At 49.4% G+C, this 26960-nt stretch overlaps 1 protein-coding gene across 8 annotated transcripts in view; it reads right to left on the reverse strand.

Annotated features, from left to right (window-relative positions):
- The window catches only part of PIGG (phosphatidylinositol glycan anchor biosynthesis class G), a 40074-nt gene extending 13388 nt beyond the window's left edge, over positions 1–26686 (reverse strand). For 6 of the 8 annotated variants that reach the window (XM_029950005.1, XM_029950054.1, XM_029950014.1 and 3 more), the window contains exons 1-9: positions 26397–26686; positions 25378–25583; positions 19875–20084; positions 18094–18282; positions 17037–17178; positions 8081–8293; positions 4317–4534; positions 3668–3949; positions 1771–2228 (exon numbers count right to left, since the gene is read on the reverse strand). In XM_029950005.1, coding sequence (XP_029805865.1) covers positions 1771–2228; positions 3668–3949; positions 4317–4534; positions 8081–8293; positions 17037–17178; positions 18094–18282; positions 19875–20084; positions 25378–25583; positions 26397–26550 — 2072 coding nt within the window. In that variant the 5' untranslated portion in view covers positions 26551–26686. Of the gene's footprint in view, positions 1–1770; positions 2229–3667; positions 3950–4316; positions 4535–8080; positions 8294–17036; positions 17179–18093; positions 18283–19874; positions 20085–22533; positions 22646–25377; positions 25584–26396 lie in introns of those variants that run through there. The other 2 variants (XM_029950022.1, XM_029950031.1) reach the window with 2 other exon arrangements.
- Between the last annotated feature and the right edge of the window lie 274 nt (positions 26687–26960).

Raw genomic sequence — 26960 nt, forward strand, 5'->3', positions numbered from 1 at the left:
GAGTGTCTGCTCCGTTGCCAGGTGAGGAGACCCTGCAGGCAGCTCGGGGCGCCCGTCTCCGCCTGGCCCTGGCCCACCACCCAGCGAGCTCGGGGAGCGGCGCGCTGGAAGGCAGGACGCTCAGCACTCGTTAAGTGGATGAGTGACTACCCTGCCGAGGTAAACACACGTCAGTGGAAGAACTACTTGGAGAAGCCTCCGAGGAACCACGCAGCCAGTGTCAGGACGCGGGCCTGCAGGCGGCAGGAGGTGGCGGGTGTGCTGGGCCCGGCCCTGCTCTGGTGCTCGCTCTGGGAGGCAGTCACCTGGTGTCCATTCACTGTTGTTCTCTAAACTGGATGTTTCACGCACTCTCCTGGACTGTTAACTGTAACAACTGGAAAACAGCAATAAAGAAACTGAGTGGAGATGTCTCTCAAGCGGCTCTGCTTGAAGGAGAGATGGGGCCACGTGGCAGCTCTTCACACACTGACGGGAACAGCTCAGCGGCACGGGGAAGACGGCGACGCAGGAAGGAGAGCCTCCAACGGGAAGAGGCCGGCTCCATGTGCCAGAGGAGGGTCCAGACTGAGGAGTGGGCCTGGCGGCCCCCCGGAGAGGGGGGCCGGGCACCAGGGGTGGGAATCAGCACAGTCCCCTGCAGGGCTTCAGCTCTCCAGAAAAGTAAGAAGTGAGGCTCTTGGGCTGTCCCAGCGCTCTCCCGACCTCACACGCTCCGGCAGATGCCGTGACTCCCTTCTGCTTCCTCGCCTGAGGTGGGACAGGCCCGCAGTTCTTCTCCAGCCTTGCTGCAAAAATGAGACGAGCAGGTGTGCGGCCGGCACCCGAAAGAAGCTGCCCGTGGCTCCCGTGGTTGGCAGAGCTTTGCCAAGTATTTAAGAGGTCAATACTTGGGAGAAATTTCCCTCAAGAATTATTTGACCAGAGGAATGATTTTTACAGCCTGTGATGGATATTTCCAGGTTATCTTCCCAAAGGACCAGGGCAGTGTACGCTCAGGGTCCTCTCCTGCTCACCGAGGCTGCGTTCTGTCACTTCCTCTTGTGTCTGCCTGACTGTGAGTGAAATCACACTTCGTTGTTTCACCCCACGCTCCCTGACCACTAGCACAGTGAGCACATCCCCCTTCCTTCTGTTGGCGTTCCCTCATTTAGGAATGTGTCTGTCACTGTTCTGAGCCCCCTTCCTGCTGGTGACTTTCATACAAGTCCTTCACAGCGACAGGAAGTAAATTTTCATTTTTCTTTCTTCCTTCTGCTTTAGTTTTCTAAGTGTTCACTGACACACAATGAGAATATGTAATACAGCCAAATCTTGACCTTTTCTGTCCCTATTTCTTCTCTCTGCTGTGACCCTCCCCATCCACCTCACTTTGGACTCGGTTGTCCAGGCAGTGGCCTCAGGGTGGGGAGAGAGGAGAGGAAGGACGGAGGGAGCATGGCCCTGTCCCAGAGCCACCTTGTCGGTGAGGAGGCAGCAGGGAACAAAACTACATCCTAGATGCAGTTGTAATTTTAAAACTCAAAGGTTTTCAAATGTAAATAATTATGGTGACTCAGCAATAAAACAGCCCCAAGCATGTTAGGGTAGCCTTAAATAAATCCATCTTTCAATATCAATTTCTGGCTTACAGTCTATTTTTCCATTTCTTCAGATTGCAAATACCACTTCCGTCCTGAATATAAAAAATAGGCCTAATTTTTAGAAAGAAGACTCTGTGGCCAGTCAGCCGTGCAAGCGCCTGAGGTTTTGGCTCACACTCTCTCTCACCTGGTGAGCCAATGCCCCAGGTCGGGCCGGTGGGCCCACTGCACGCCCGTCTGGTTTAGTGACCGCAGCAAACGGCAGCAGGCGAGCACCGCCCACGGGCTTGCCATCACCATCCACTTCTCGGAGCTTCGGAGCGTGTACAGGGACGTGGGGCCCCTCGACACCCTGCGGGGCTCTAACGCATCACAGCCGGCGCTCCCGTCCTGTACGGCTGGTGCGGCGCTGACAAAGCCCAGCTCCTGGGGTGGGCGCTGCGGGGGCTCACGGTCGTCCTCCAGAAAGCAGTCTCTGTAGATCTCGTGACACAGAGCCAGGCACAGGGTGTTGACGAGGAAGTACCAGGTCTGGTGCTCCTCCTCGATGAAGCTGCTGGCGCCCAGACTCAGCACGTGGCCCACGGTCCCCAGCAAGATAACAACGTCCAATTCTGACCACCGTGAGTTCGGGTGGGCTGGATTCTGTAAAAGGAAAATGCGTTCTGTGAGGGAAAAATATGAAAATTACACAAATCCCACCCCAGGCCCTTGAGGTTCTTGCTCACAGAGCATAACCTGTTGGGACAGGCACTTGTGGCCCCTCATGCTGTGTACCCACTCCCCCGTCCTCCTGGGGCACAGCCAGTGGACACAGAAACAGCATAAGGAGACTGTCACCCCGGACTGCAAGTCCTAAGCTGAGTGACAAAGAGAACAAAGACACTTAGCCCCACACTGCCCGGGCAGAGCTGCGGCGCAGAGAGCACACCTACCGGCTCCTGGCCTGGGCCCATCTTGTGCCCTGCTCCTTTCCCTCTGAGCCACGGCCTCCGGGGTCGCGGTCGGTTCCTGGCGCTTGAAACCAAAGAGCCCCCAGGATATACCCCACCAAACCAGACATCGAATTTCTCCACGAAACTAGAATTTCCACATTTCTTTGGAAAATTCTAAATTTTCCAAAAATCCAGAAAATTTTCATTAGGTCAATTTCTGGGAAACTACAGAGTTGGCATCACAGTACCATCCCTTCCATATCCTGATCCGACTGAAAATTAAAGATTAGGACTTCGTGACTGTCATTTGATAAATTCTTAGTATTTCCTCTGTTTGTGGTGCACAGCTTGTAAGAGACAGAAGGAGAGATACCATAAACCCTAATTTAGGGCCTGGAGAGTGGAGCGGCTTGAGGGAAACTGCTCTAATGGGGAGCAGGAGCATGTTGTACAGGACCGTACACAAGCTCCCGAGACCCAGGCGTGGAGGGAACGGCGCGTGATGGCCCTGGGGGCCTGCGGGGGCTTCTCTGGGCCCCTTAGGCTCCGAGCACCATGGCCCGATTGTGGTGCCCTCCTCTGCTGCACCACCTTGCTACCATGATGAGGAAAATAGGTGACAGAGGCCAAAGACTCTAAGAAATGTAAAGGAAACATCAGTCCTGAGAAGAAAACTGCACTTTGGGAGGCAGATGGACTCCTGATGAGGCAGGATGAGGAGAGGGTCCCAGCCTCCTGCTGGCCTTTCTAGAAGGTCTAATGAGTTGACTCCTTCCTCTCTGAAATGTTCTTCCCTTGGCTAAACTTGAACACTTTCTGAGAGATGTCTGATTCACACTGCCCCATCAGCCAACTGCCTATTTGTCTGTGGCCAGCAGCTCCGAACAGTCCCATGTTTAGAATCACAGGACCCTTGTCTCTACAACGAAGAGATGAGGCACGTGACGTGACAACACAGGTCTGAGTGTCTGAAGTCAAGGTGCTCAGACACTGGGCCTCTGAAGTGTGGGGTCCTCTCCTTGACTCCTCAACTCTGCCAGGTACGCGGCAAGGGGTTTAACCAGCGTCTGATGAAGGAAAGCTCAGCTGAGAACAGAGGAAAAGGCCTACCCAGACAGACAGTGTCCTATGCGCAGGAACCGGCCTCACCTTGCTCAGGAGCTTTCCGTTGGCAAACGTCTTGGCGAGAGCAGACGCGACGGCACAGAGCAGTGCAGAGATCAGCACCATCACTCCACCCGCCGTCAGCCACGAGAGGCCACAGAAATAGCAGGAGCTATCGGCTGAGGTGCACACAACGATGTGAAGAGCAGAAAGTGCCAGAAACATCAGATAAAACAGCAGAGAAAACTCAGGTGACCATAGAGGAACTTCCAGTTCAGCCTTGTTGCTCAGTGCTTGCGGGATGCTGAGCAGGAGCAGGGTTAGAACCTGGCAGAGAAAAACAGAAGCGGTGTCCGCGACTGAGGGGCTCAGAGAGAACTGGTCATAAAAAGCCCGCCCCCCCGCCCCCGACCTTGTGCCAGCTGTTCAAATGGAATTTTGGAAATATTGGAAACAGAAGAAGAAAGCACAATAAGCATGATGCGTAAAGAATGGCCAGGAATGCACGCATACTCGATGCCTGACAGTACTTTGGGCATGAGGACACATAACAAGAGAGTTCAACGGATACGGAAACTGGCATTTTTCCATTTTTAGAGAAAATAACATTTTACATACTTTAAGCTACAAAATTCTGGCTGGGTTATCAAATCAGTTTAATAGCCGGGCTATAACTCCACACAAGCAGCCATACCTCCAAAACCATGACGGTCCCCACCAGCATCGAGTAGATGTCATACTGAGCCACTTGTCTGCTCAGGGACAGGCTCAGGGTCCTCAGGGCATCCAAGTACTGCCTTCGAACCTTGGTTCCCAGGTTGAATAGGACTTCTGAGGTATTTTCCTCCAAGTACAGTCTGATCCAGTTCCCATGCAGCCTCTCTGCCATTTTAAACTGCTCAAATCCAGGCTCTACCAAGAAGAGGACAAGGTTACATACACAAGTCATGGACAAGAAGACGCATATATCGTTTCAAAGCATTCCATTATTCATGTGCATAGGGTGTGAGCTTAAAGCCCGATACCTAATGAAGATGGACTAATCCTTGGGGGGTTGCCAGCAATGCCTTCAGTAAAACTAGCAGCTGATGATGCTCGCGAACCTTCTGACACCCCGCCTGCTGCCAGCCTGCCACAGCCAGAGGTGCAAAGCAGCACCCCACGTGGACAGAAGCGTGTGCCCACCGCTTGCCTCTCTGTCCTTACCTTCCACACCTGGCTTTGCCTCCTCCGCCTCCTCCCCCTTCTCTCCCGATCTCCCTCCATCCCTTTCTTCTTTAATGTGCAATATAAAAACAACCCAGAAATGCACTACATTAATAGGCCTCTGTGTTAAAAATCTTTCCGATGTTCAAACACTGTGAGGACTGGGCAGGCAGTGGCCTGATGCCTCTACCACATCCACTTCCTGCCTTTTACTGACAGCACCCATCTCGGACCTGCTTCCCTTCTTTACAAGTCCTCTCCAGGAAGGGGCAGCAGTCCTGACCCCTCCTGCCATGATGCCGGGCTAGGTGATCTTCCCCAACGCCAAGCTAGGGCTGGAAGAACAGGTGCTGGGTGACACCCAGACCCAGCTGCTGCCAGGTCCCCCTGTGGGATGGCAGTGGCAGGCAGCTCAGCCTCAGGAAGTTGCCTCGCTCCCATCTGGAGCTGGACCAGATGTACCGGTGACTCAGCTAGTCTGCAAAAGCAAGAACCTCCTTTCTGAGACTCCATGGTACTTAACGTGCTCTTCTAACTTCCAGCAGAGCCAGTCTAAGGTGATCTAGACCAGGCCTTTCAGGATTAGGGATAAGGCTGTTATATAACCCTGAGCACGGCCCAAATGCTTGCAGCCCCGCCACCACTGCAGCAGGCACCAGGTGACCAAGTGCTGACGGCAGGCACGACTCTAAGCCCCTCAGACAGGGATGCCCACTCCAGAGAGGAGGCGCTCGGACACCACCAGCTCCCGGGCTGGCAGGTGTGAAAGCTGGGACCTAAACTCAATTAGCCTGGGTCCAGGGTAAGAACCTTAGTTGGTACACTCCCCCACAGAGATGTGGGGGCACTGGTATCTCTACCCCACCACCCATAGAGGCACATACATACACATCCAAACAAATATCTGCTGACCCCTGTCTATATGCTATGTGCAAATAGGTATAGTCCCTGTCTGCTTGGGCCTGTGATCCAGCTGGGTTCTCACAAGTGCGTGTAAGTGCAAACTGTGGAAAATGCCATGGAGGCAAGTGGGGGAATATGGGAGAATTTTGGCAACACTGAGGAAGCCGACTGAACTCTGAGGTTGAGGGTGGGGGAGCGTAAGGCCTGATACTGAAGCTGAAGTGGAGGGTGGCCCAGGAATCTACCAGGTGATCAGTGGGGAAAAGCATCCATTCTCTGGGAGTAGCACATGCAAAGGTCCTGGGGTGAGAAAAGCCTGGCCCACTGGAATGAAAGGGGAGCGACGGACAAGCTGTATCAGATTGGGCTGGATATCAGGGGCGGCCTTGAAATCAATTCCAGCATCAGACACATTACCCAGTTTCGTCTCAGGAAATAGGATCACTGCTGGTACAGACAAAAAGCACCCTAGGGGTGTAAGGCCCCAAGAGCGCTTTCCCATTGCAGGGACTGATTTCATCTCATGGGCTTGTTTCCCACCCACGCACTGCAGTGCTTAGTTCTCCCTCCCTGCTACTCTGGAAATAAGCAAACCACCACCACTGTGGTTTTGTTTGGGGTTTTACCGGTTGTTAGTGTAGGAAAAAGCACACACATTGCCAATAACAAATTTGCAAAAGCTACCAAATAAGTTATTTTTGAAAACAAAGTAACCATTGTCTCTAGCCTGGGCTTCAACGTGCACCAGAGCCACACAGACTGTCGCACAGTTGCTCACCGGGGGCCCTTCGCCAGCCAGGGCTGGCTCTCCCAGTTCTCCCAGCTTTCAGGGCGCCTGGCCTGGCCTGGCTCCCCGCTAGTCCCTGCAGGGCTTGTCATCCACAAGCAACTCGAGGCCAGTCTACACCTCAGTGCAAGCTCCCCGCCATCACCCTACTCCCTAGTACTCTACTATGTCAAGCGGGGTACGTTGCCACCATCACACTGAATGTCACCTCAAACCAGCAGCCGACCTTTGAGGTCCCAAACCAGCCCCAGTCCCAGCACCAGACACGCTGTCCTTGATACACCTTGACGGTCAGATAAATTATATGAAAAGATGGTCTTGGGGCGATGTGTTCTCTTGTTCTGGATCATTCCCACCAGCGTATAAATACCCCTAGTTTCTCCCAGCTTAAGAATAAAACCAATATATCCTGTGTCGGCCTCCACCCACCTCAGCCAACAGCCATTTCCATGCCCCAGTTCTTTCCCTTCTCCCACTCCAGCCTGGCTTTCCGTCAGGCCTCTCTGTGCACTGGTCCTAACAAAGTCACCGACAATCTCACTTGCCAGATGAATGCTCCAGTCTTGGTTCCTCATTTTATCTCACCTTAAGCAGCACTTAACATAGCTCCTCCCTTCCTGCATTTCCTCCTGTACTTGACTTCCTCAACACCAACCCCCTCACCTCACAAGCGCCCGGCTTTGCCAATTTGCTCCTCCCACACCCTTCCTCATTTCAGTAATGGTCACTCCATTCTTCCACTGTTCTGATGAAAACCCCGAGTCATCTCTTATGCCTCAGGTTCATCTGCACCTTACATCCAGTGCATCATCAAATCCTGCTTGCTCTACCTTCAAAATATACCCAGAGTACAGCCATTCGCTCTGGATTGCACTGCCGCTGCCTGAGACCTCACACCCCCACCTCTCACCGAGGCACGGGAGCGCCTTCAGACTCTCCTGCAACACAAGGCAGAACCTTCCATGTGGGCACCTGAGAGCCTTTGAACATGCAGCTTGGAGATTTCAGACTCTGCATGAAAGGCCGCATGGGCTCCCCGCCGAGCTCATGACGAAAGCAAAAGCCTCTCGAGGCCTCGAAGGCCTTCCTGTCCCTCTGACCTCATCTCCTTCTGCCTTGCCCCCGTTCACCTGCCCCAGCCACTCCATCCCCTGGCCCTGCTTTGAATGTGTACGCATGTCCCCACTGCAGAATTCTGCAGCTGCCGCCATGTTCTCTCTTGGTGTCAAAGGCCGAACCTGCCCCGACAGCCCGCACCTACCTCCATTCCCCACCCCTTCCCCCGAACATCCATCCAACAGCCGCTGCTACTTCTCCTCTGGAAGGTAAACTGCATGAGGGCAGAGCCCTGTGTCTCCAGTGCTTGCAATAGTCCCCAGCCAAATAGGAACTTGTAGAAAAAATTCTGTATTTGCTGAATGAAAGAACTTGATATAGGTAACTGTATGTGTGGGTGTTTAATGGTGATGATCCTCAGGGTTCTAGTAAAACAGAAGCACAGAGACTGATGACCTCCACACCATCAAAACGGAAGAAAACACCAGGTGTATTAATGGAATTACCTTTTTTGTACGATGGCATGTTCTCTTGCAACAATTTGCTGAGCTGCACTGCATTTAAGTGTAAAAACCTCAGCTGCTCTCTCATCGGTCTGCCTTCTACGGCGGGGAACAGGAGGCTACCGACGCTGTTCTCTGGAATTGGCAGCCCGAGCCCTATTGCTAGGGTTGCAGCCAAGTCAGTCTGTTGAACGTGCTTTGGATGTCTGATGTCACCTAGAGAAAAGAAAATGGTTTGCGTGAGGGGCTCTCGGATGTGTGATATAGTCATCATTCCCTCGACCTTTTTTTTTAAAATTTATTTTAGAGAGCGAGCGAGCACATGCAGGCATGTGTGAGCCCGAGAAGGGGAGAGGGAGGGAGGGAGGGAGGGGGGGAGAGAGGGTGGGAGGGAGCGGGGGAGAGAGGGAGGGAGAGAGAGAGAATCCTAATAGGCTCCACACCCAGTGCAAAAACTGACACGGGGCTCGATTTCAGGACTGAGAGATCATGACCTGAGCCAAAATTAAGAGGCGGACACAACCCGGCCGAGCCACCCAGGCACCCCATTTCCTCAACCTTCTACAACCAGTTAACCATCTCTTCAAGCCATTCTATGCAGATTCACTGAGAAAGTACCTCCTGGGTTTTTTGAGGTACACAGTCAGCCTCCTGAACAACGGGGACAGCAGGATGTGTGGCAGCCCCACCCTGTGGACTCAGAGGCACACACACTGCTGAGAAATAGACAGAGACTTTTCATCAGCTCCTGAAGTGGAAGGCACCTCTACTGGGGACAGCAGAATGAAGCTGGATTCAGCTGAGCCTAGTTCTCTAACCAACTCCAACAAGCAAGACATCTGCCTACTGCTGGCCTGATCAGCTGAAGGGCTCCGAACCTCCGTAACGCCCGCTCTCCTACTAACTCGTGCAGACAGAATGGGTGCAACCTCAGGACACTGGGCTCAGGCTCCTGCTCTGCCACTATCCAGTTGATGCCTTAGACAGGAACTCAACATAGTCAGACTTTTCTCATCTGTAAAGAGAAAACCCAGCCTCCAACCCCAGAAGCCACAATGAAGGTCTGAGGCGGGCTGAGGGGCTGCCGGGTAGTCTACCCAGGAGAGGTGGGTGGTGCTTGGTGGGAGGTCCTTAGACCCTGTAGTGGGGCCTGCAGACGTTTTACTTTGATGGTGGTACTTCTGGTTGTATAGAATTTTCCTTTTTAATTTGGTCAAATATATTAATCTTTTCTTGACCAACCCTCCACTGATGGCTTCTGGGTTATACTTAGAAAGAGCTTTCTGTTCCAACGTTATCATTTGTTTTATTCTAGTATTTTCTTATATGAAGTGCTTTGATCTGAAGTAAAACAAAACCCCCCCCAAAAAATCCCACCTTAAACTGCTTTTGGGACGGACATCGGTTGTGGCGCTGGTGTTATTCTGAGACTACTTTGGGTCATTATGTGATGCTCATATCCGGGGTAGTTGACCACCAGGATTCTAAGCTTAGGAGGAAGACATTAAAGATGTAAGGTCTCAGACTTTCATTTTACAGTAGTGAATGTGAAGTGCAAGTATAAATATAAACTCAAGATCATTTTTATCTTAAAAAGATTTCCTTGCTTTGTCCAGAAATGATACATAAGCAAGTATCCAGAGAGTGGTCCTTAAAGATCCCTGTCCCATGAACAGAACACGGGAATCCTGGAAAAGCAGCCGATTCCAGGTGCTGGGAAGGAGCTGTGCCCAGGAGGCTGGACACATCATCAGACCAGACAGCGACAGAGCTCTCAGAGATGCTGAGGTGTCTGAGACCTTCAGTAGCTGGAAGGACTCAGGAGCTTATCTGAATCAGAGGCTCCTAATGGCCAAAGATGGGACAATTTGAGTATCAAAAAGAATATTATTTATCATGAATTGCAACAAAATATGCTTAGATCCATGAGTTCACAATGCTACTAAACAACAGCAACAACAACAACACAAAACCCTAACTGGTCACAGATGAAGCCTGCTAGTGAATCACAGTGAACTAGATCATTGATCTGAAGTTGGTAAATAAGTGGGAAGAAAAACTCATCATTAATCCTATCTCTGTTATATAAATGGTACTGGTAGGTAAGCAAAAAGTAGATTGGGAAATAGCCTCCTTACAGAATAATTCAGGTTCATTAATGAAATAAAGAATTATACAATTAAATATCACTATCTGCAACCTCCAGTGAATCACGGGCTCTAGCTGGTCATCAATGGCTACTGGCTTCACAGTACAGTGAATAGTCAGACACTGCATGCCTCGTGCTAGAAACAGCCTTACGACCACCAAACAAACCAAGGGGGTCTGAATCTGCCTCCTGGTCAGACGGGTTCACAGAGGAACAGAGGCTATGTTAGCGGACAGTGCAGAAAGAGACTTCCCAGGACAAATACCCAGGCTTCTTCAACAAGTAAACTGTGGTAAAATAAAAGAGGATGGAGTGGGGACCTACACATGAAAGAGAATGTAAAGGGACGTATCAAACCAACCTCAGTGCGTGCATCTTACTGGGATCTCAGCTCAAACAACCAAAAAGGGGGACAGACGTTGGGAAGTTGAACACTGACCGTTTGATGAATTAAGGACGTAATGCTCTATTTTACAGGTGTTGATGGTATCAAGATGACGTTAATAAAGAAGAGCATGCGTCTTCTAGAGACATAGTCCCAAGCAAGAGAGAGGAAAATGAGCAGGGGGACAGAAGGCACAAGGCTGGCTGTAATTAGCCCAGAAACACGGAAACTGCGTGGTGGGCTTCGGGGTTATTACACTATTTTGACTACTTTTGTATATCTGAAAACTTACATGATAGTGTTTTTAAAAAAAGATGAACATGTTTTGATCTGGGATTTACACAGGTTTAAAGAATGAGGTAGATTCCTAGCATGATTTTTTTCCTAGAAGGTCACGACCTCACTTTTGGAATGGTCTTTTCTCCACTACTGTGAAATGCCACCTTTTGTCACCAAATGCTACTGGAATCGATTTTTCACCTCTTGATTTTGCTCCATTGATCAGTGTGACTAGCTCTTGTCAGCAATATTTTGTTAACGGTAATTCTGTAATACAAGGCAGGTCACCTTACAGAGTGGGTTTTATCTCACAGAAGAAGGAGAAGCATTTCAAAAACCCATTCTCCCCAGCTAGCAGCCAGGCCTTCTCCCACCCGCCTCCTCTCCACTGGCCCTGGCAACATGCTCTGTACAGCAAGCCACCTTTCACACGGTCAATCAATATGACAGCCGCATGTGCCCCTACTCCGGGCGTGAGGGACAGAATATGGAAGGACAGGCAAAGTCCCTCCCTTCATGGGGTTTATATCCTGGTAGTAGGAGGGATGCTGGCAGCCTGGCCCTCGTGGGGAGCGCCTGCTCTGCCCTATGTGGAGGTCAAACACAAGCATGGTCTCCTTCTGGGACCCCCTGACCCTGGATGGACTCAGATCTGTGCTTCTCTTTCTTGGGAGGTGGGAACTCTGGGGGTGGACAGTAGCAGGCTGGGGGCATGTGAAATCACATGGTACACAGTCCCAAACTGCTTATATTTCAGAACAAGAAACACCTTAAGATTCTTTTTATTGAGACAAGCAACAAAAATGCATATGAATTTGTAAGCTAAAAATAAGCCTTCAAAGACTTATTCTGAGGAGCTCTGTGGGTCAGCTTGCCAGGAGAACAAGCATAACAGGTAAGAAGTATAAAAACCACCACCAGCACAATGATTTATAGCCTCTGGAAACCATCTAGGGGCATACGGCAAATACAGAAGCCTTTGTACAAGAAAATCTAAAGCTTGGTAAGAACGGGAGAGTGTGAGGCACGTGAGGAACCATGACCCACTGCCCCCCCCCCCCACCGCCCCCTGCAGCTCACTGAGACAGAGACTCTGCTCTGAGAGGGTGCCCTGAAGAACACAGGGCTCCCTCTTCCCCTGGGCAGGGCTCTGTGCTCTCCCCACGAAGGCCAGGCAGCCAGCTTTGCTCGTGCCCCTTAGCTATGTGGTGCACACCCTCAGTAGCAGGTGAGTTGAGGGCACCTGTGGGGGAAGAACACTGGGTGTTACACAGAAACCAACTTGACAATAAACTATAATAGCAGGTGAGTGGCTGGGAGCTCCCTTTTCCTGCCCAGCCCCACCCAGAATTTTCTATGCCAGCCATAGAAGGCCAACAATACTGGGGCCCACTCACCTTTACTCCACTCTGCTTGCAGGGTGGAGGTTGCCCTCAGAAGAGGCTAGCAGAAAAGAACAGAGGCTACTATACAGAGCCCCCAAGAGAAGGGGACCCTTGTTACCACCCATAACTAGAAACTGTGGCTCAGAGATTTTGCCCAGGACAGGCCACAAAACAGAGCAAAGCTCCCCACGAAAGAACGGACTTTGTTTGAAACAGAAGGTAGTGAATTCAAGCCTAGGAATGCTCTTTAAATCAATGGCGATTTTGGAGGTGGGCAGCTGAGAGGCGCCTGGTAGCTTCATGACAGCCGCAAGCCGAAACACAGGCCAATGAAGTGCTCAGAGAGAGGAGGGCCGGGGAGAAGGCGACAAGGAGAGTCAGAACCACCTCAGAGAACGGCCTCGGAAACAACCCCACAAAGGGGATCAACGTGAGATCAGATTGTGGAGCAAAATTGTCACAAGTTGTCTAAAATAGAGCAGTCAGCTGGCAATGAGTGGAGCCCGACAGCTGGGTGTGACAGCAACAGAGCCGTCGCAGAGACAGGCAGAGCACCACTGAGCCTGCTGCTGTGCCTGTGCAGGAGCAACAGCAGCCTTCGTGCTGTGGGAGGAAGACTTCACTGAACTGGTCAACCACGACACTGGTCAAGCCACGGCACTCAGTGACAACAAAGACAGGGCCTGGGGGTGGGGGGCACGCAGACCTGCAGCATTCAGAGGTGCTGCAATCTGTTTTTCGAAACGTTCAGTTTTCATTGAAAACTATGAGTAATTATGCAGAGAAATAGGAAGGTACAACTCAGAACAAAAAGCAACAGAACCTTCCAGTGAAGGGCCCCGATGCTAGAGGTAACAGATGGTCTTTCAAGTAGCCACAACAAATATGTACAAAGAGCTACAGGAAACTATGCATGAACAAGTAAGGAAGGTCTGATGACAGTGTGTCATCAAATAGTGGCTACCAATAAAAAGAAATTATAAAGAAAAGAGCCAAATGGAAACTGAAATGAAAAATATAATAACTGAAATGAAAAGTTCACTATAGTTGGACAATAACAGATTTTGAACTAGCAGAAGAATCACCAAATTTAAAGGCAAATTGATAAAAATTATATAATCTGAAAAACAGAAAAATTCCCAAACTTGATGAAAACTATTAATCTACACACCCAAAAGGCTCAATGAACCCCAAGTTGGATAAACACAAAACATACACAGAATAATAAAAATGCTGGGGGTGCCTGGGTGGCTCAGTTAAGCGTCCGACTTCAGCTCAGGTCATGATCTCATGGTTTGTGAGTTTGAGCCTCACATTGAGCTCTCTGCTGTTAACGCAGTGACTGCTTTAGATCCTCTGTCTCCTTCTCTCTCTGCCCCTCCCCCCTCATGCTCTGTCTCTCTCTGTATCAAAAATAAATAAAACATTGAAAAAAATTTTTTTAAGACATCCCAGGGTAAAAACAAAAACAAAATAAAAAAGAAACTATTCATTGCTAGCAAACCTGCATTATAGGAAATACTAGGGGCGCCTGGGTGGGTCCGTTGGTTAAGCATCTGACTTCAGCTCAGGTCATGATCCCACCATTCATGAGTTCAAGCCCTGCGTCGGGCTCTGTGCTGACAGCTTGGAGCCTGATGCCTGCTTCAGATTCTGTGTCTCCCTCTCTCTCTGCCCCATCTCCCACTCATGTTGGTTCTCTCTCTTTCTTTCAGAAATAAACAAACACTAAAAAAAATATTGAAAGCAAGTGACTTCAGGGTTAATTTTGATCCATAAAAGAAGCAAGAGCATCAGTAAAAGTAATTATACAATTACAGAACACATAAAAACATATTTCTTGTCTTACTGATTAAAAAAACTATTATATAAAACATATACAGTCATTTCTTCAGTTTATAACATGTAGAAATATAATGTGTTTGACAATAACCGCAGAGAGGAGGGATGTAGGGGCAAAGCTGTATTGGCAAAAGAAAACAACACCATACGAAAACATCCATTCACACAACTTCTTTCCAAACGCTCACAGTAACATTACTCACAACAGCTGAAAAGTGGAAACAAGCCATGTATCTATCAACTAATGAATGGATACACGACGTGGTCTATCCACACCACAGTCAGCCGAAGTCAGCTGCTCAGGAGTGAAGGCCTGACACCCGCTACAATGTGGAAGAACCTTGAAAACATCACCCTCAGTCGTAAGCAGCCAGCCGTGCAAGGCCGCCGGCCCATGTACATGAATGTCCATAAGAGGCAAATCTACAGAGTACTGGGGCCGGGAGGTGCACTGTCCTAACATTAATACTGACTCTGAGTGAACTAGACACAGTGCAGTCCTGGCTCATAAAATCAGCAGAATGAGACCACTGAACACAACGATTTTTTTTTTTTTTTTGAGCAGCAGGCAAAAGTTTATTAGAGTGTAAGATCAAAAGGTAAGCATTGTATGAATGCTCTTTATCGAGAAAGGTCATTCAAAAGTGAATGCCCCAACCATTCTTGAAACAAAGTACAAAAGACAAACAGCTTGGAACCCACTGTTGACACTGAGGTCAGTTACCTGAGCCACCCTCTCCGGCGTCCTGCACGTGCGGCTGCCCTGGCTGCTCCTGGCTCTGAAAACGCAGCCAGGCTTCCCAAGGAGATTCTTAAATGCCCACCTTGAAGATGAAATATCAACGCTGTGGTTCAACAAGAGCCCTAACAACCCACAATAAAAACCACCAACTTAGTTGTCTCTCTTTCTCCCCACACTACAGGTCTCTGAGGATGAAGGCTGCCCACAGTGCCCAGCACAGTGCCTGGCCTAGCACAGGTACTCAGCATACCTCTGCTGGATGGATGAGTGGAAAGTGTTTCTGGCATGGGGCCCTCACTCAGGTAGGAGAGCCACATGGACCCTGCTTTGGATACACAGTGTGGGAAGGTCAGGTGTGTAGGAAGTCGGTGCTCTGGCGAGTAGTGGGTGTACTCAGTGGAAGGCAGGCAAGACACCTAGAATGGAAAGGCTCAGGTCACAAGAGCCAGGAACTTATATCTTAGGAGGTCAGACGTGCGAGGGGAGAAAGTGTTACTAAAAGACAGAAAGAAGTCAGTGGATTCTTCCCCAACCAATCTGCAGGCAAGTGGAAGGTGCATTCACTCAACAATCCTTTTTGGCACTGATCATATGCCAGGCAACGTTTAGGCACAAGACAGGCATGTACCAATGAGCAAAACAGATTTGGTCATGCCTGATTACAGCTTAAGTGCGGAGAGGAGGCAGATATTACTTGTTTTATAAATAAAACAAGTCTTTAATTACAGTCTAAGCAAAGAATGATGGCAGAATGCACAGAGAGCTGTGAAAGATGAACAGAGTGAAGGCAATTTAGTTTCAGGGATGAGTGAGTGATGTCAGCTGAAACCAAGGATGACTAGATCTGACGACGACGGTGACGACGGAGTCGGGGCACAAGCGGAAGAGCTTGTCACTTGGAGGGCCCGTGGGAAGGGCAGAGGCCAGGACACAGTGAATAATGCGAATATGGCTCAGGGTGAAGCTGTGAGGTAGGAAAGCAGCCTCGTGTATGGTTTACTTGACCCAAAGTTTAGCTACTGAAAGGCTTTACGTATGGGAGATTGGGGATGGTCTGGAATGTGAGGAGCAAGGGAGAAGGCAGGTGAAGGAGACACCGGGGTTTCCGACTGGAAGAATCACGTGAAGGTGCCATTTGCTGGCAGAGCAATGTGTGAGGGCCGCTTAGGGTGTGAAGCTGTCACAGTCATGCTACCTGTGGGAGACCCAAGTGGAGGTGTCAGACAGGTGGCTGAGGAGAGAGTCCGGAGATGAGAGATCAGAAAGGAGAAGACAAACGACCAGACACCAAAGTGAGAGTTAGGAGGAAAACCAGACAAATGGGAGGTCTGAGAACCAGGGTCAGAAGTGCCAGATGGTACAGAAGGGTCACTTGAAGAAGCCACAGAGTGTCCAACTCAGAACTAACTGGTGAGTGAGTGTGAGCATGTGGCAAAGCGAAGAGGCAGAGGCCCGGCTAAAATGCAGGGTGAGGGAGAGGGAGGGTGGACGGCCGTGAGGTGGGCCGGCCTACGTGGGCCAGAGTAGCCTATGTGTGTTTGGGGGGGACAGCTGGGTGTCTTAATGCCGAAAGTGGGCCCTCAGGTAGTCCTGCTCTGACTCCTAATAGTTTCCAAAGATGGATAGTTTATAAAAATTTTAATTGCTAACGTTTCTTTCTTTTAGTTCATGTATGTGTTCAGACATCTATAGGCTGCTGGTAATATTCATTAACACTTCCAGATATCCATGCAGTGACATTCACACAACAAAATTCCCACAAAGAGTATCTGTTATTTTAAGAATCGGGGCAAGAAACATAAATTCCAAATCCTGGCTGCACCCCGTCCCATTAATTTTCATCCTCACATTGCTCACGGTATTTCAAATATACCCAGCTTCCAAAAAATGATTTTCAAAGTTAAAATAAGACTACAGAAAGAAGTTATATAAAATACAGTTTTTAAACGGCAAACATTCCGGGGTACCCATGTGGCTCAGTTGGTTAAGTGTCCAACTTCAGCTCAGGTCATGATCTCAACGGTTCCTGAGTTCAAGCCCCACATCGGGCTCTTTGCTGTCAGCATGCAGCCTGCTTGGATCCTCTGTCCACACCCTTTCTACCCTTCTCCTGTTCTCTCTTTTAAAACTAGATGCTAAAAACAAAAGTAGAATAGTAAACATTCCTAAATCCTCACCTGGTTTTCTTTCAAATGCAGAACTGATCAGGATCAGGGGGGTGTTAACTTCCTCCATGGAAGAGGCCCCGTGACTTCCTGTTTCCGACATGCCATGATCACCACAAAGAACCAGCAAATTGGGTAAAAGATTCTCTCTTTCCTACAATGCAAAGGACAAATATTTCAGTTGCATTCAGACTGAGGAGAACACACGATCTTGCTGAGGAGAAACTTTAGATTTTAGCTGTACTTTATAAAGAGTAGTTCTTTCTAAACACGTTAGACTTTTTTTTTTTAAACCTATGAGCTTACAAGATCAAAGGCTCAAAGTCAAAGAATATCATAAATAAAACAAACAGAATCACTTGGAGGTCACAGAGCCCAGGAGGGTCATATTTAGGGCCTCCGAGGGCAGAGGATTTGAGCTTGGTTTCTGCCTTTGTCACTGTCGAGTGGTGAGAGCCGAAGCGCCTTCCTTGTCATGCCGGTCTTGTGTGCCAAACGGGGTTGCCCCTCAGTCCCTGCGTTCCAGCAAAGGGCCTCTGCTGCTCTTGGATTTGCCCGGCAGGCTCTGCCTTACCCTTGCTGCTCCTTCACCTGGAATGCACCTTCACAGAGGTGCATCTGCCCCTCCCTCCCATCAAGGCTCTGCCCACATGTCACACATCCTGAAGGACAGCTACCCTCACCGCACAGTTTAAAATCACAACCTCTCTCTCAGATGCTTGTTTCCATCTCCTGCCCTATGTTCTCCTCTGGCACTAATCGCTTCCCAGTATACTTATGTACTCATTTATTACGCCCCTTGTTTGTCCTTCCTGGCAAGAGTATAAGCTCCACAGATGCCCAGATAGGAACAGTGATATGGAAGGCGTTCCGGAACTAGTAGCTGGATAGATGGGTAAATGGTAGACAAAATCAGAGCTGGTGGAGGCTGAGCCTGTGCTCTGTGCTTGCAGGTGAACTGAATGTGGGTGGGTGTGGCATTCACAGAGGCCCCAAGTCCACTTCAGGAACTTGGCTTCTGCTAGGAGACGCCGGCACAGTGACTTCAGCACACACCCGTGAGCCTCACCTCGGACAGCAGCGAGGTGTGGATCTTCATCAGGACGTTGTCCATCTCGCTGAGTTTGCGCCCGATCAGGGGGCTGCTGGGCCCGGAAATGTGGCCGATGTGGTCCAGCCCAAGGTAGTGGAGGATTAACACATCCCAATCCCCTCTTTTTAATACTTTATCCAAATGCCTCGTAACATTATTGTCCACCTGGAAAGGGGGAAAAAGTATGTACGGATAACTTTCCTCATTTCCCTTGATCTTCACTCTCCAAAGAAAAGTGACACAGTCCTTTGAAAATCTAAGCATTTATTTTAGGTAACAGGACTGAGAGTCTGAGAAGAGCAAAAAAAAACCCCTAATAACAAACAAACAGAAAAACCTGTCATAAAAAAATTAAATATTAGCATTAGATTAAGCTTTCACTAATACTGTTTCACATTTCTAAGTTACAGACAGAACACGATAATTTCAATGAGAAGTACTGTTCTGACAAAAACATTCTGCAGAATCCCTGTTGGGAGTTAACTAACACTAAGCAGATAACCCGGCCACCGAGGTGCCGGAGTCCAGGTGACCCGTGGGGGGAAGCTGAGGGCATCGAAGTGTGTCCTATGCTAAGGCTGTTCTGGGAGGAAAGAGGTGTAGCTCTCAGCAACTAGTAGTTGAGCAGCCGCAGACAGAGTCGTGAGCCTGGTCAGCCCTGACCACTCGCCTGCCGGCCTCCCTCCCCCTGAAATGTCACCAGAAAGGGAAGGACAAGGAGACTCAGAAACCACTTCATCTACAGATGTCAGCCTCAGGAAAGGACAGCAGTGTAAGCAAGAGTGCAGACGCTGCAGGAGGCCCGGCAGACTGAGCTGCTGCTGGTGCGCCCTGCTCTACGGGGACTCCCTCTGGGTTGGCCAGGGTCAGCTTGCTTCAAATTATTTTTTTAATTTTAGAGAGAGAGAGCACACAAGTGGGGGGAGAGGGGCAGAGGGAGAGAGGGTGGGTGGGTGGGGAGATGGGGGAGAGGGAGGTGAGAGGGGAAGGGGGGGAGGGGGAGGGGGGGAGGGAGAGAGAGAGAGAGAGAGAGAGAGAGAGAGAGAGAGAGAGAGACAGACACCGAGAGAGAGAGAATATCTCGAGTAGGTTCCATACTCAGCACAGAGCCTGATGCGGGGCTCAATCCCATCATCCTGGGACCATGACATGAGCTGAAATCAAGAGTTGGATGCTCAACTGACTGAGACACCTGGGGGAGGTAGGGTCTAAGCCAGAGTCAGCACTCTAACTGTGGGTCTAATCAAGCCCCTTTTCTTGTTGGAGACTGCACTCCCAGCACAGGGAAATGTCCCTCAGGACCAGGCTCCGCCCAGACGGTGGGCAGCTCACCGTCTGTCCACCAGTGGGGAGGCACCCGCACTAGCAGGAGAACTAACAGCCTCAAGGATCCCCGGGAGGCAACGGAGTCCTCAGGCTCTGCCTCTTATAGATGCTGCCACACCCATTCTGTCCACTTGTGAAGTCTCCACTCACTTCTCAAAACTCAGCTTAAATGGCTCCTTGCAGGGAAACCCTTTCTGATCCTCTGTACTCCATCAACAGGTGCTCAGCTGTTCTAAGAGAATTTTGCTCACACCTGCATCAGGGTTCACGTCCCTGGCTTGTAACTGATTATATGAATGACTGAATAATTTTTACAACCTCTTCATACTACTCCCGATATACTAATAAAAGCCACATACAAAACAACGTTGCCTTAAGAGGGTATCAGACTCCATCTATCAGGGCACAATTTCCTTATTTTAAAAACTGACCTCTGTGTAATCGGACACAAAAAATGAGGCTGTTCCATCATATTCCACAAAATGCTTTGGGAATAATTTCACCCATGTTTCATCTCCATAAAAGACCATTCTTTTCCCAGCTGCTTTTGCCTGTGTGATCACGTTGTCTTCCAGCAGTGCAGGGGAATTGAGGTTCCTGACAACATCGATGAAGCCAGGGAGGCTCCCTGTCATCAAGGCCTGCAGGAGGAAACATCCAAGAAATTAGACCACAGAATCCAAAGCACTGTGAGGGAAGGGGTGCCAAAAATCATCTTACAGATGAAAGAGGAAAGCACAAAACCAGGGCACCCTCCATCCTGGAGGCTGGGTCGGTGTGAGGACAAAGGGGAAAGAAAGCTGCACGCAGGTTCTGGCAAAACGAGCAAACTCCATGTACTGGTCTCACAACACAGCGATTCTCATGTCCACCCTGAGTGGACGAGCAGCTTCTCACACACCCTGGGAGGAAGGCAGTCTCTGAGCAAGAACTCTCAGAAACTCCCACAGCAAACTGGCCCGGCTGCTGGTGGGCCACACCTGCTCCTAACACACACACCACCATAATTTCTAGGAGGAAAAAGGGTGGTCACACATCCCCAATACCTTTCTGATGTAGAGTTATGTCAACAACCTCTCTCATTTTAGCACAGAGTCTAAGAGGCCATTGTAACAGGTCATGTGTCTCCCGTGAGCTGGAGTTATCCAACAACCCATGACACTGGCATCCGGGGACCTGTGCACTGAAAATAAACAAATCTGGACAGTGCCAACAGGCATACTTATTTTGCAGCCAACATAAATGTTTGCTCATTACACAGAGCAAACCAAAAGTAAGCCAGGCATACTTATTCTTTAACAGCCAAAAATGTAAATATGGATTAACTTGACTTCTGGAATGCCAGAGGAGCTCGGCTATCCTCTCCCATAAGAGCAATGATAAATGGGACAAAACTGCCAAAAGCAACCATTTCCAGACTTTGAAAACTCACCAAAGATATACAACAAATTGAGAAGTCCTTATCTAAGACAAACTACTGGAGCTCAGGAAGAGCCGAGTCTCGGTGCTGTTTTGACACAGCCTGCTCCCTCTCTCCTACCCCTGCAACTCAGTAGCCACGGGGACCTGGAGCTGCTCAGAGAAGTCCCATGCCAGTGAGGTGTTGGAAGCCAGAAGGCCAACATTACAGCTGCCTGAGGGGTCAGTGCTGTTTGTGCTAAGAGAAATGCCCAACATCTAACAATGGCATCTGGGGAAGAAGACAGCCCCAGCGTTACTTCTGCAAGCTCCCACATATTCCCGGAATCTGGATGCACCCACGGGGCTGAGCGTGCACTCAGGAGAGATCAGACAGTGCCTAGTCTCCAGTTCCTTCCAGGGCCTTCTGACCTCCACAGAAAGTGAGAAGGCAGACTTATCAGGTACCTGAACACTGAGAACAAACCATACACAGAGCCCTGGAAAGGGTGGAAGGCCCACTGCATAATGTGTTTAAGCACAACCTCTGACCAATAATCGGCTAGCCACTAACTATGCTGACCAAGGGGTGACCTTTTAGAAGACCAGCCTAAAAATAAAAACAAGAAATTTAGAACCAAAACGAGCAGATCCCAGTTACTGTGCACTCCAGGGGAGACACAGTCCACAGAAGGAGTTTAGGCACGTAACTACACAGACGAACCAACAAACGAGATCAACCACCACCACTCCTGGGGTAGGGGATCCAAATCCAGCATTGTGGTGGCGGCTGCATGGATATACCACGCTTGTTAAATCTCACCCAACTGTGCACATAAAAGTGTATGTGCTGCATCATCTGAAAATTCTACCTCAATGACATTATTATTATTTTTGATATGAGCCTTTCTCTCCCTGAAATTCTACTACTTCTAGGTAACCAGTTAATTTTGGTGAGTATCATTTCATACTTTTTCCTGTATGTGTACAATCACAAAGACATATATTTTTCTTTACCAAAATGGTAACAAATTATAGAAATAGTTCCACACCTTGGTTTTGTTTTTCAAATACTAACACGTCATGAACGTCTTTCCCCAGAAAACACACAACCATTTCATTTTCTTTTCATTTTTTTTTAGTACCTACAAAATAATCCAGTATTTGGACCAAGACCATTTTAATGCACATTTATTTCAAAAAGTTTCCAATGGAAGCACCATCTGAGATCTAAAGGCTGCCATGTTGTCTAGGGGAGGGGAGGGGAGGGGAGGTGGGGCTTTCCAAGGGGAACAGAGCAACTGCGAAGGCCCCAAGGTTGAAGGAGGGCAGCACACTGGGGGCACTGAGCTGTGGTGGTCCCTGGGGATGAATGACACAGGAAGAGGCCGCTCAGATGAGGGGGGAGAGGTAAACAGGGACAGGCCCTGCAGCCTTGAGGCCTGGGTTAGTACCTGGAGTATAAGCCAGGGCAGGGTCTGAAGAAGAGGAGCGCTATGACCTGTTTTGTCGGACGGCCAGGGCAGGCGCTGGCTCAGTGTTCAGAGGACCTGTCCACTTTAACTCATGTGAAGAGGAGGTCATCACCAATCTTTAAATTTTTATAGTGGGACAGACAAAATTGGGCCTACAGATTGCTTTGGTTCACCTTGCCCTGATTACTAGTAAAGATTTTTTCCTATGTTTACTTGCCATTTCAACGTCTTCCTTTGTGGAGTAGTTTATGTCCTTTGCCACTGGATTGTCGTCCCTGGTCAGATTCTCTTTACATATCATGGGCTTAGCATCTTGTCTGTGATGTCAACTGCAAATAATTTTTCCAGTTTATCATTTGTCAGTTGACTTATAGTGTCTTCCACCACATAAAGGTTTTCTGTTGCCATGAGATCTAATCTGTGCATCTTTTTCCCAGGGGGCTTTTATAAGGCGCTTGCCTCCTTCTCACACTAGGCTGGGTTTCCACTGACATTTTCAGAGGGCAGGGACTACTTAGTACCCTTCATCCCAGGAAGCATGCAGGCAGCTGGGAGCCCTGGGAAGTCTAAGCGAGAGCCCAAGCCTGCCATCACCTTGGAGGTCTTCCTGTGGTTGCTGTGGCCTTGGGAATAGTAATTTCTTGCCTTCTGAGAATGAAAGAGGGCTCTGCAGAGACTACTGGAAGAGGCCTGCTCACCCTACCAGCAGTACTGCTGTGTAAACTTGCTGTGACGAACAAAGGCTCTGGAACCACACGCGCATAGGCTTAGGCTTGGTTTCTGATGTCAGCTGTGTGGCTTCACCACTTCAAGCCTGTTTCCTCATCTGGGAAATGGGGAGGATGGCAGTGCCTGCCTCACGGAGCCTATTTATGGGGCTGTTTTGACAGCACAGGAGATAATCCTGTGCTCTGTGCTCACTGTAGTCAGCTGTTCAGTACCTGTTCCTTACTGTGACTATAAATTCCCTGAAGAAAGGAAAAGCAGTCACATACTAGTTAACACGAGAAAACGTTATGAGGCACATTAGTCTTGAGTCACGAAGGTCAGCATTTTGTGTTAACTGCATCAACACCTCAAGATTAATGGAGCCCCTTCTCTAACTGGAGGCAGGGAAGGGGACACTACCCAATCCTTCCAAATGCTAGAGCTGTGTAATCCTAACTCCAGTGTGGGTTTCCTGTTCTAGCTCCTCCTGGGTGAGGAATGAGGAGCAAGAACCTCCAAAGGACTGAAAACAAAATAAACAAAATGAAACAAAACATCAGTTTCATGAAATGACACAAATGGGCTGGAGATGGGAGAACCACTGTGTGGGTGTGCAGGCTCCAGGCTATGTGCAGACCTGTTGGCCACAGTGGTTCTCCCAACAGACAGGTCTGCACACAGCCTGGAGCCTGCACACCCACTTACACATTTTCTTATAAACCTGCTCAGATTCCTAGTCATACTTTTCTTACCAGAATGAAGGAGGGACAGTTTCCTTCCATAGCTCTGATAGAACAGATAAAGAAGACCGTGCTCCTGATGGGAAGGAGCCTGGATGCTGTTCTTCCAGCTTTCACAAGACTGGTCTCAGCAGGAGTACTCTTGAGAGACCATCCTGAGCTTCTTGACTAAAATGCTCCCCACCTCCCACCCCTCATCACTCCATCATGTTCTCCTCCTGATTTCTTCCACAGCATTGATCACTTTCTGAAACTCTCTTGATTAGTTGTATACTTACATATTTTCTGTCCCCTCAATCAGAAATTAAGCTCCATGAGTATAGGACACTTGCTGTCTTGTTCTTCACTGAATCCCTCTTTTCTAAAACAGTGTGTAGTGCACAGAAGATGCTCAATAAATATTGCTGAATGAAAGACACACTACATCCAAACGTGGCAGAGAGTGAGAAACTCAAGAAAAAGAGTCAACGAAGGTTGTGACACTAATCCTTACAATCCCAGAATGTTTTATTCACCCAGTAAAGAGTTACTGAGTACCTGCTAAATGCTGCCCGCCCCCACCCCCTGGCTTTGAATCAAGAAGTGGCTCCTTCTCATCAAAGATTGAGGCGCCACAGGATCAGCCACAGATGTAAGGCCGAGAGCTAGGGACTTTCATACCATACTAGCAACATAGTCACAAACTTCTAAGCTCCTCTGTCCCTTTCTGATGCCTCCTCTTTCCTCATCCTCAGTTTAAACGTTAATGTAATTTCCTCAGATAGGCTCTTCTAACCCTCAGGCTAAATTGAGGCCCCTCCCAATCCACCCAGGAATGAGCATCACATCCTATTCTTTCTCATCATGCATTCATCACATTTGAAAACTGAACATCAATTTGTCTGCTCATTTGTTTAATGGCTAGGTCTCTCCTAAGTGACTGAAAGCTCCATGAAGGCAGATACTGTTTTCCCCCAATTGCACACCCATTACAATACTGACACATAGTAGTTGCCTAATAAACAGTTCTTGAGTCAACCAATGACGGTGGGTTTTTTGTTTTGTTTTGTTTTACTCATAGTTCTTGGGTAAAGCGCTAAGTGCTTCAAAGCCATACTCACTGGGCTGAATACCTGAAAGGAGGTTATACACTAGAATCAGTGATAATGGTGGAGGCCAGATCATGCAGGTTTGATCACCGGGCATACCACAACTGTCCACAGGTCATTTAACTTATCTGAGTTGGCTTTCCCATCCATAAAGTCAAGAGAATGAACTGGATTAACCCTAAAGGCTCCTTTCTAGAATGTAAGTGACCCACTGATAATTAAAGAGACCAGGTTAGCAAAGACACTAGCTCCTGGATCAGGCTAACCTGAACGATCTGGCTCTAAATACTTTATGCTTTCCATAAGTGGGAACTCTGGCGATTTGACAGGGGGTATAAATCACGGGTCTCAGTTCTAGCCTACCTTGCCAGGCTTCTTCAGCATTTTATTGCCCCAGCCAGGTTGACAACACTAAACTAACTTCTACTTAGTAAAAATTGGGACTCCAAGTAAAAGAGTACAGAGAGCCCCTTCACGCTTCCCAAAAACCAAACCATATATAACACATTAAGTGAAAGTATTTACCTTGATTCGAGGCATAGTAACTGTCGGTGGCTTTGCTTCAGCCACAAAACTGTGAGATGCTCCTTTTTCCACGAGATAAGTTGTGTAGGGCATAAATTTCACACCCTTTGACCCAAACACGAAATCATCTCTCAAGGCATCTATCAGCATAATAACAACTTTACTGAAGAGGGGTGGTGGGAGCTTGGTCCAGTTGGAACTGGCTCCTAAAAATGTTTGAAAGAAAAAAGGAAATTGAATTTTAAACTGTATTTAGCATCCAAGCACCTTATAATCTACTTTTGGCCTACTTCTCCAGCATATATATTGTCATATCTACCTACCTCAACCCAAAGAAAAGGACCTATTACTGGTAGACCGTGTGAGGGGTGACGAAGTATTAAATTGCCCTCTGCATGGTGAATACTGGGAAAGGGGGGGTCCCTTCGTGAAGGTCCTGAATGTTGGACATTTAGGGAGATTGATCCAAAACAGTGCTGCAGCAGGAGATAGGCAAGCATTTACAAATTGTGTTTACACAGTGGCTAGTAGTGCATGAACCTGGTCCAAAGCGAAAGAGCCGTTACTTAATGTGTACTGCTGGGTAGGTGAGGGCTCCTGGGGAGGGGGAAAAAAGCAGCTCCTGGAAGAATGTCATAGAAGAAAACGCGAGGGGTCAGCATCTATCTTTAAGCAAAAAAGGTGCCTAGAAAAGGGAGTGACCCAAAGGCCGGTCCAGGGTAGGGGACGGGGATGACGATGGATGAGCACAGCTGGAGGGGAGGCAGGAGCCAGGGTGTGGAGAGCTTCTTTGTGGCGACCAGGGAGGAGGGTGGAAGTGGGCCAGCGGCAGTGGTTGCCACAAAGCGATACAGAAAGAGGCTGGGGCAGTAAAACGGGGGCTCCTGGGTGTGGGGACCAGAATGAAAGAGACGAGCACTCGGGAGCCCCGCGAAGTCCAAGAGGCGAGGCTCGTAAGAAGGGGTCTCTGGCGAAGAGCGGGGGCAGAAGAGCGGAGACGGCCGGGGCAGGGTCCGTACCAGCGGAGGGTTCGGGCGCCGGGGGCTCTGCTTGGTGCCCCGTCCTGGAGGAGGAGCGAACCGGGGCCGGGAAGAATCCCCGAAGGAAGAGCGCGACCCCGAGCACCTCTATCACTACGCAGCCGGCGGCAAAGGTCCCGGAGCCCAGCCGCATCGTGCCCAGCCGCGGGGCCAGGATCCGCGCTCCTTCACCCCGGACAAGTCCCGTTCGGCGCCGGCCGCTTCCGGGAACAGTCCCTGAACTAGCGTGGACCGGCGCGCACGACAGGCTCCGACGCGTAGTGTCACAACGTCACCGGCGCGCCAGAAATACGCAAAAGGGCCGGGCGCTTCCGGGTGCGGGTAATCCCAGAGTCCTCGGGAAAGTCCTTCCGGAGCGCGCACCTGCGCATCGCCTCCCCTCCGCGAGGCCCCCCCCCCCCCCGCGGTCCTGACGGGGGCGGTGGGTCGGGAACCCTTCCGTGGGCCGTTCCTCCTGCTAGGAGCCCTCACGTGTGTCACGTCAGCCTTCTGAGTCCGGTGCCTTCGCGCTCAAAACCCTTCCCTTTCTTGGGCAGGTCCGAG

The sequence above is a fragment of the Suricata suricatta genome, chromosome 1 (assembly GCF_006229205.1).
Source record: "Suricata suricatta isolate VVHF042 chromosome 1, meerkat_22Aug2017_6uvM2_HiC, whole genome shotgun sequence".
Classification (NCBI taxonomy): domain Eukaryota; kingdom Metazoa; phylum Chordata; class Mammalia; order Carnivora; family Herpestidae; genus Suricata; species Suricata suricatta.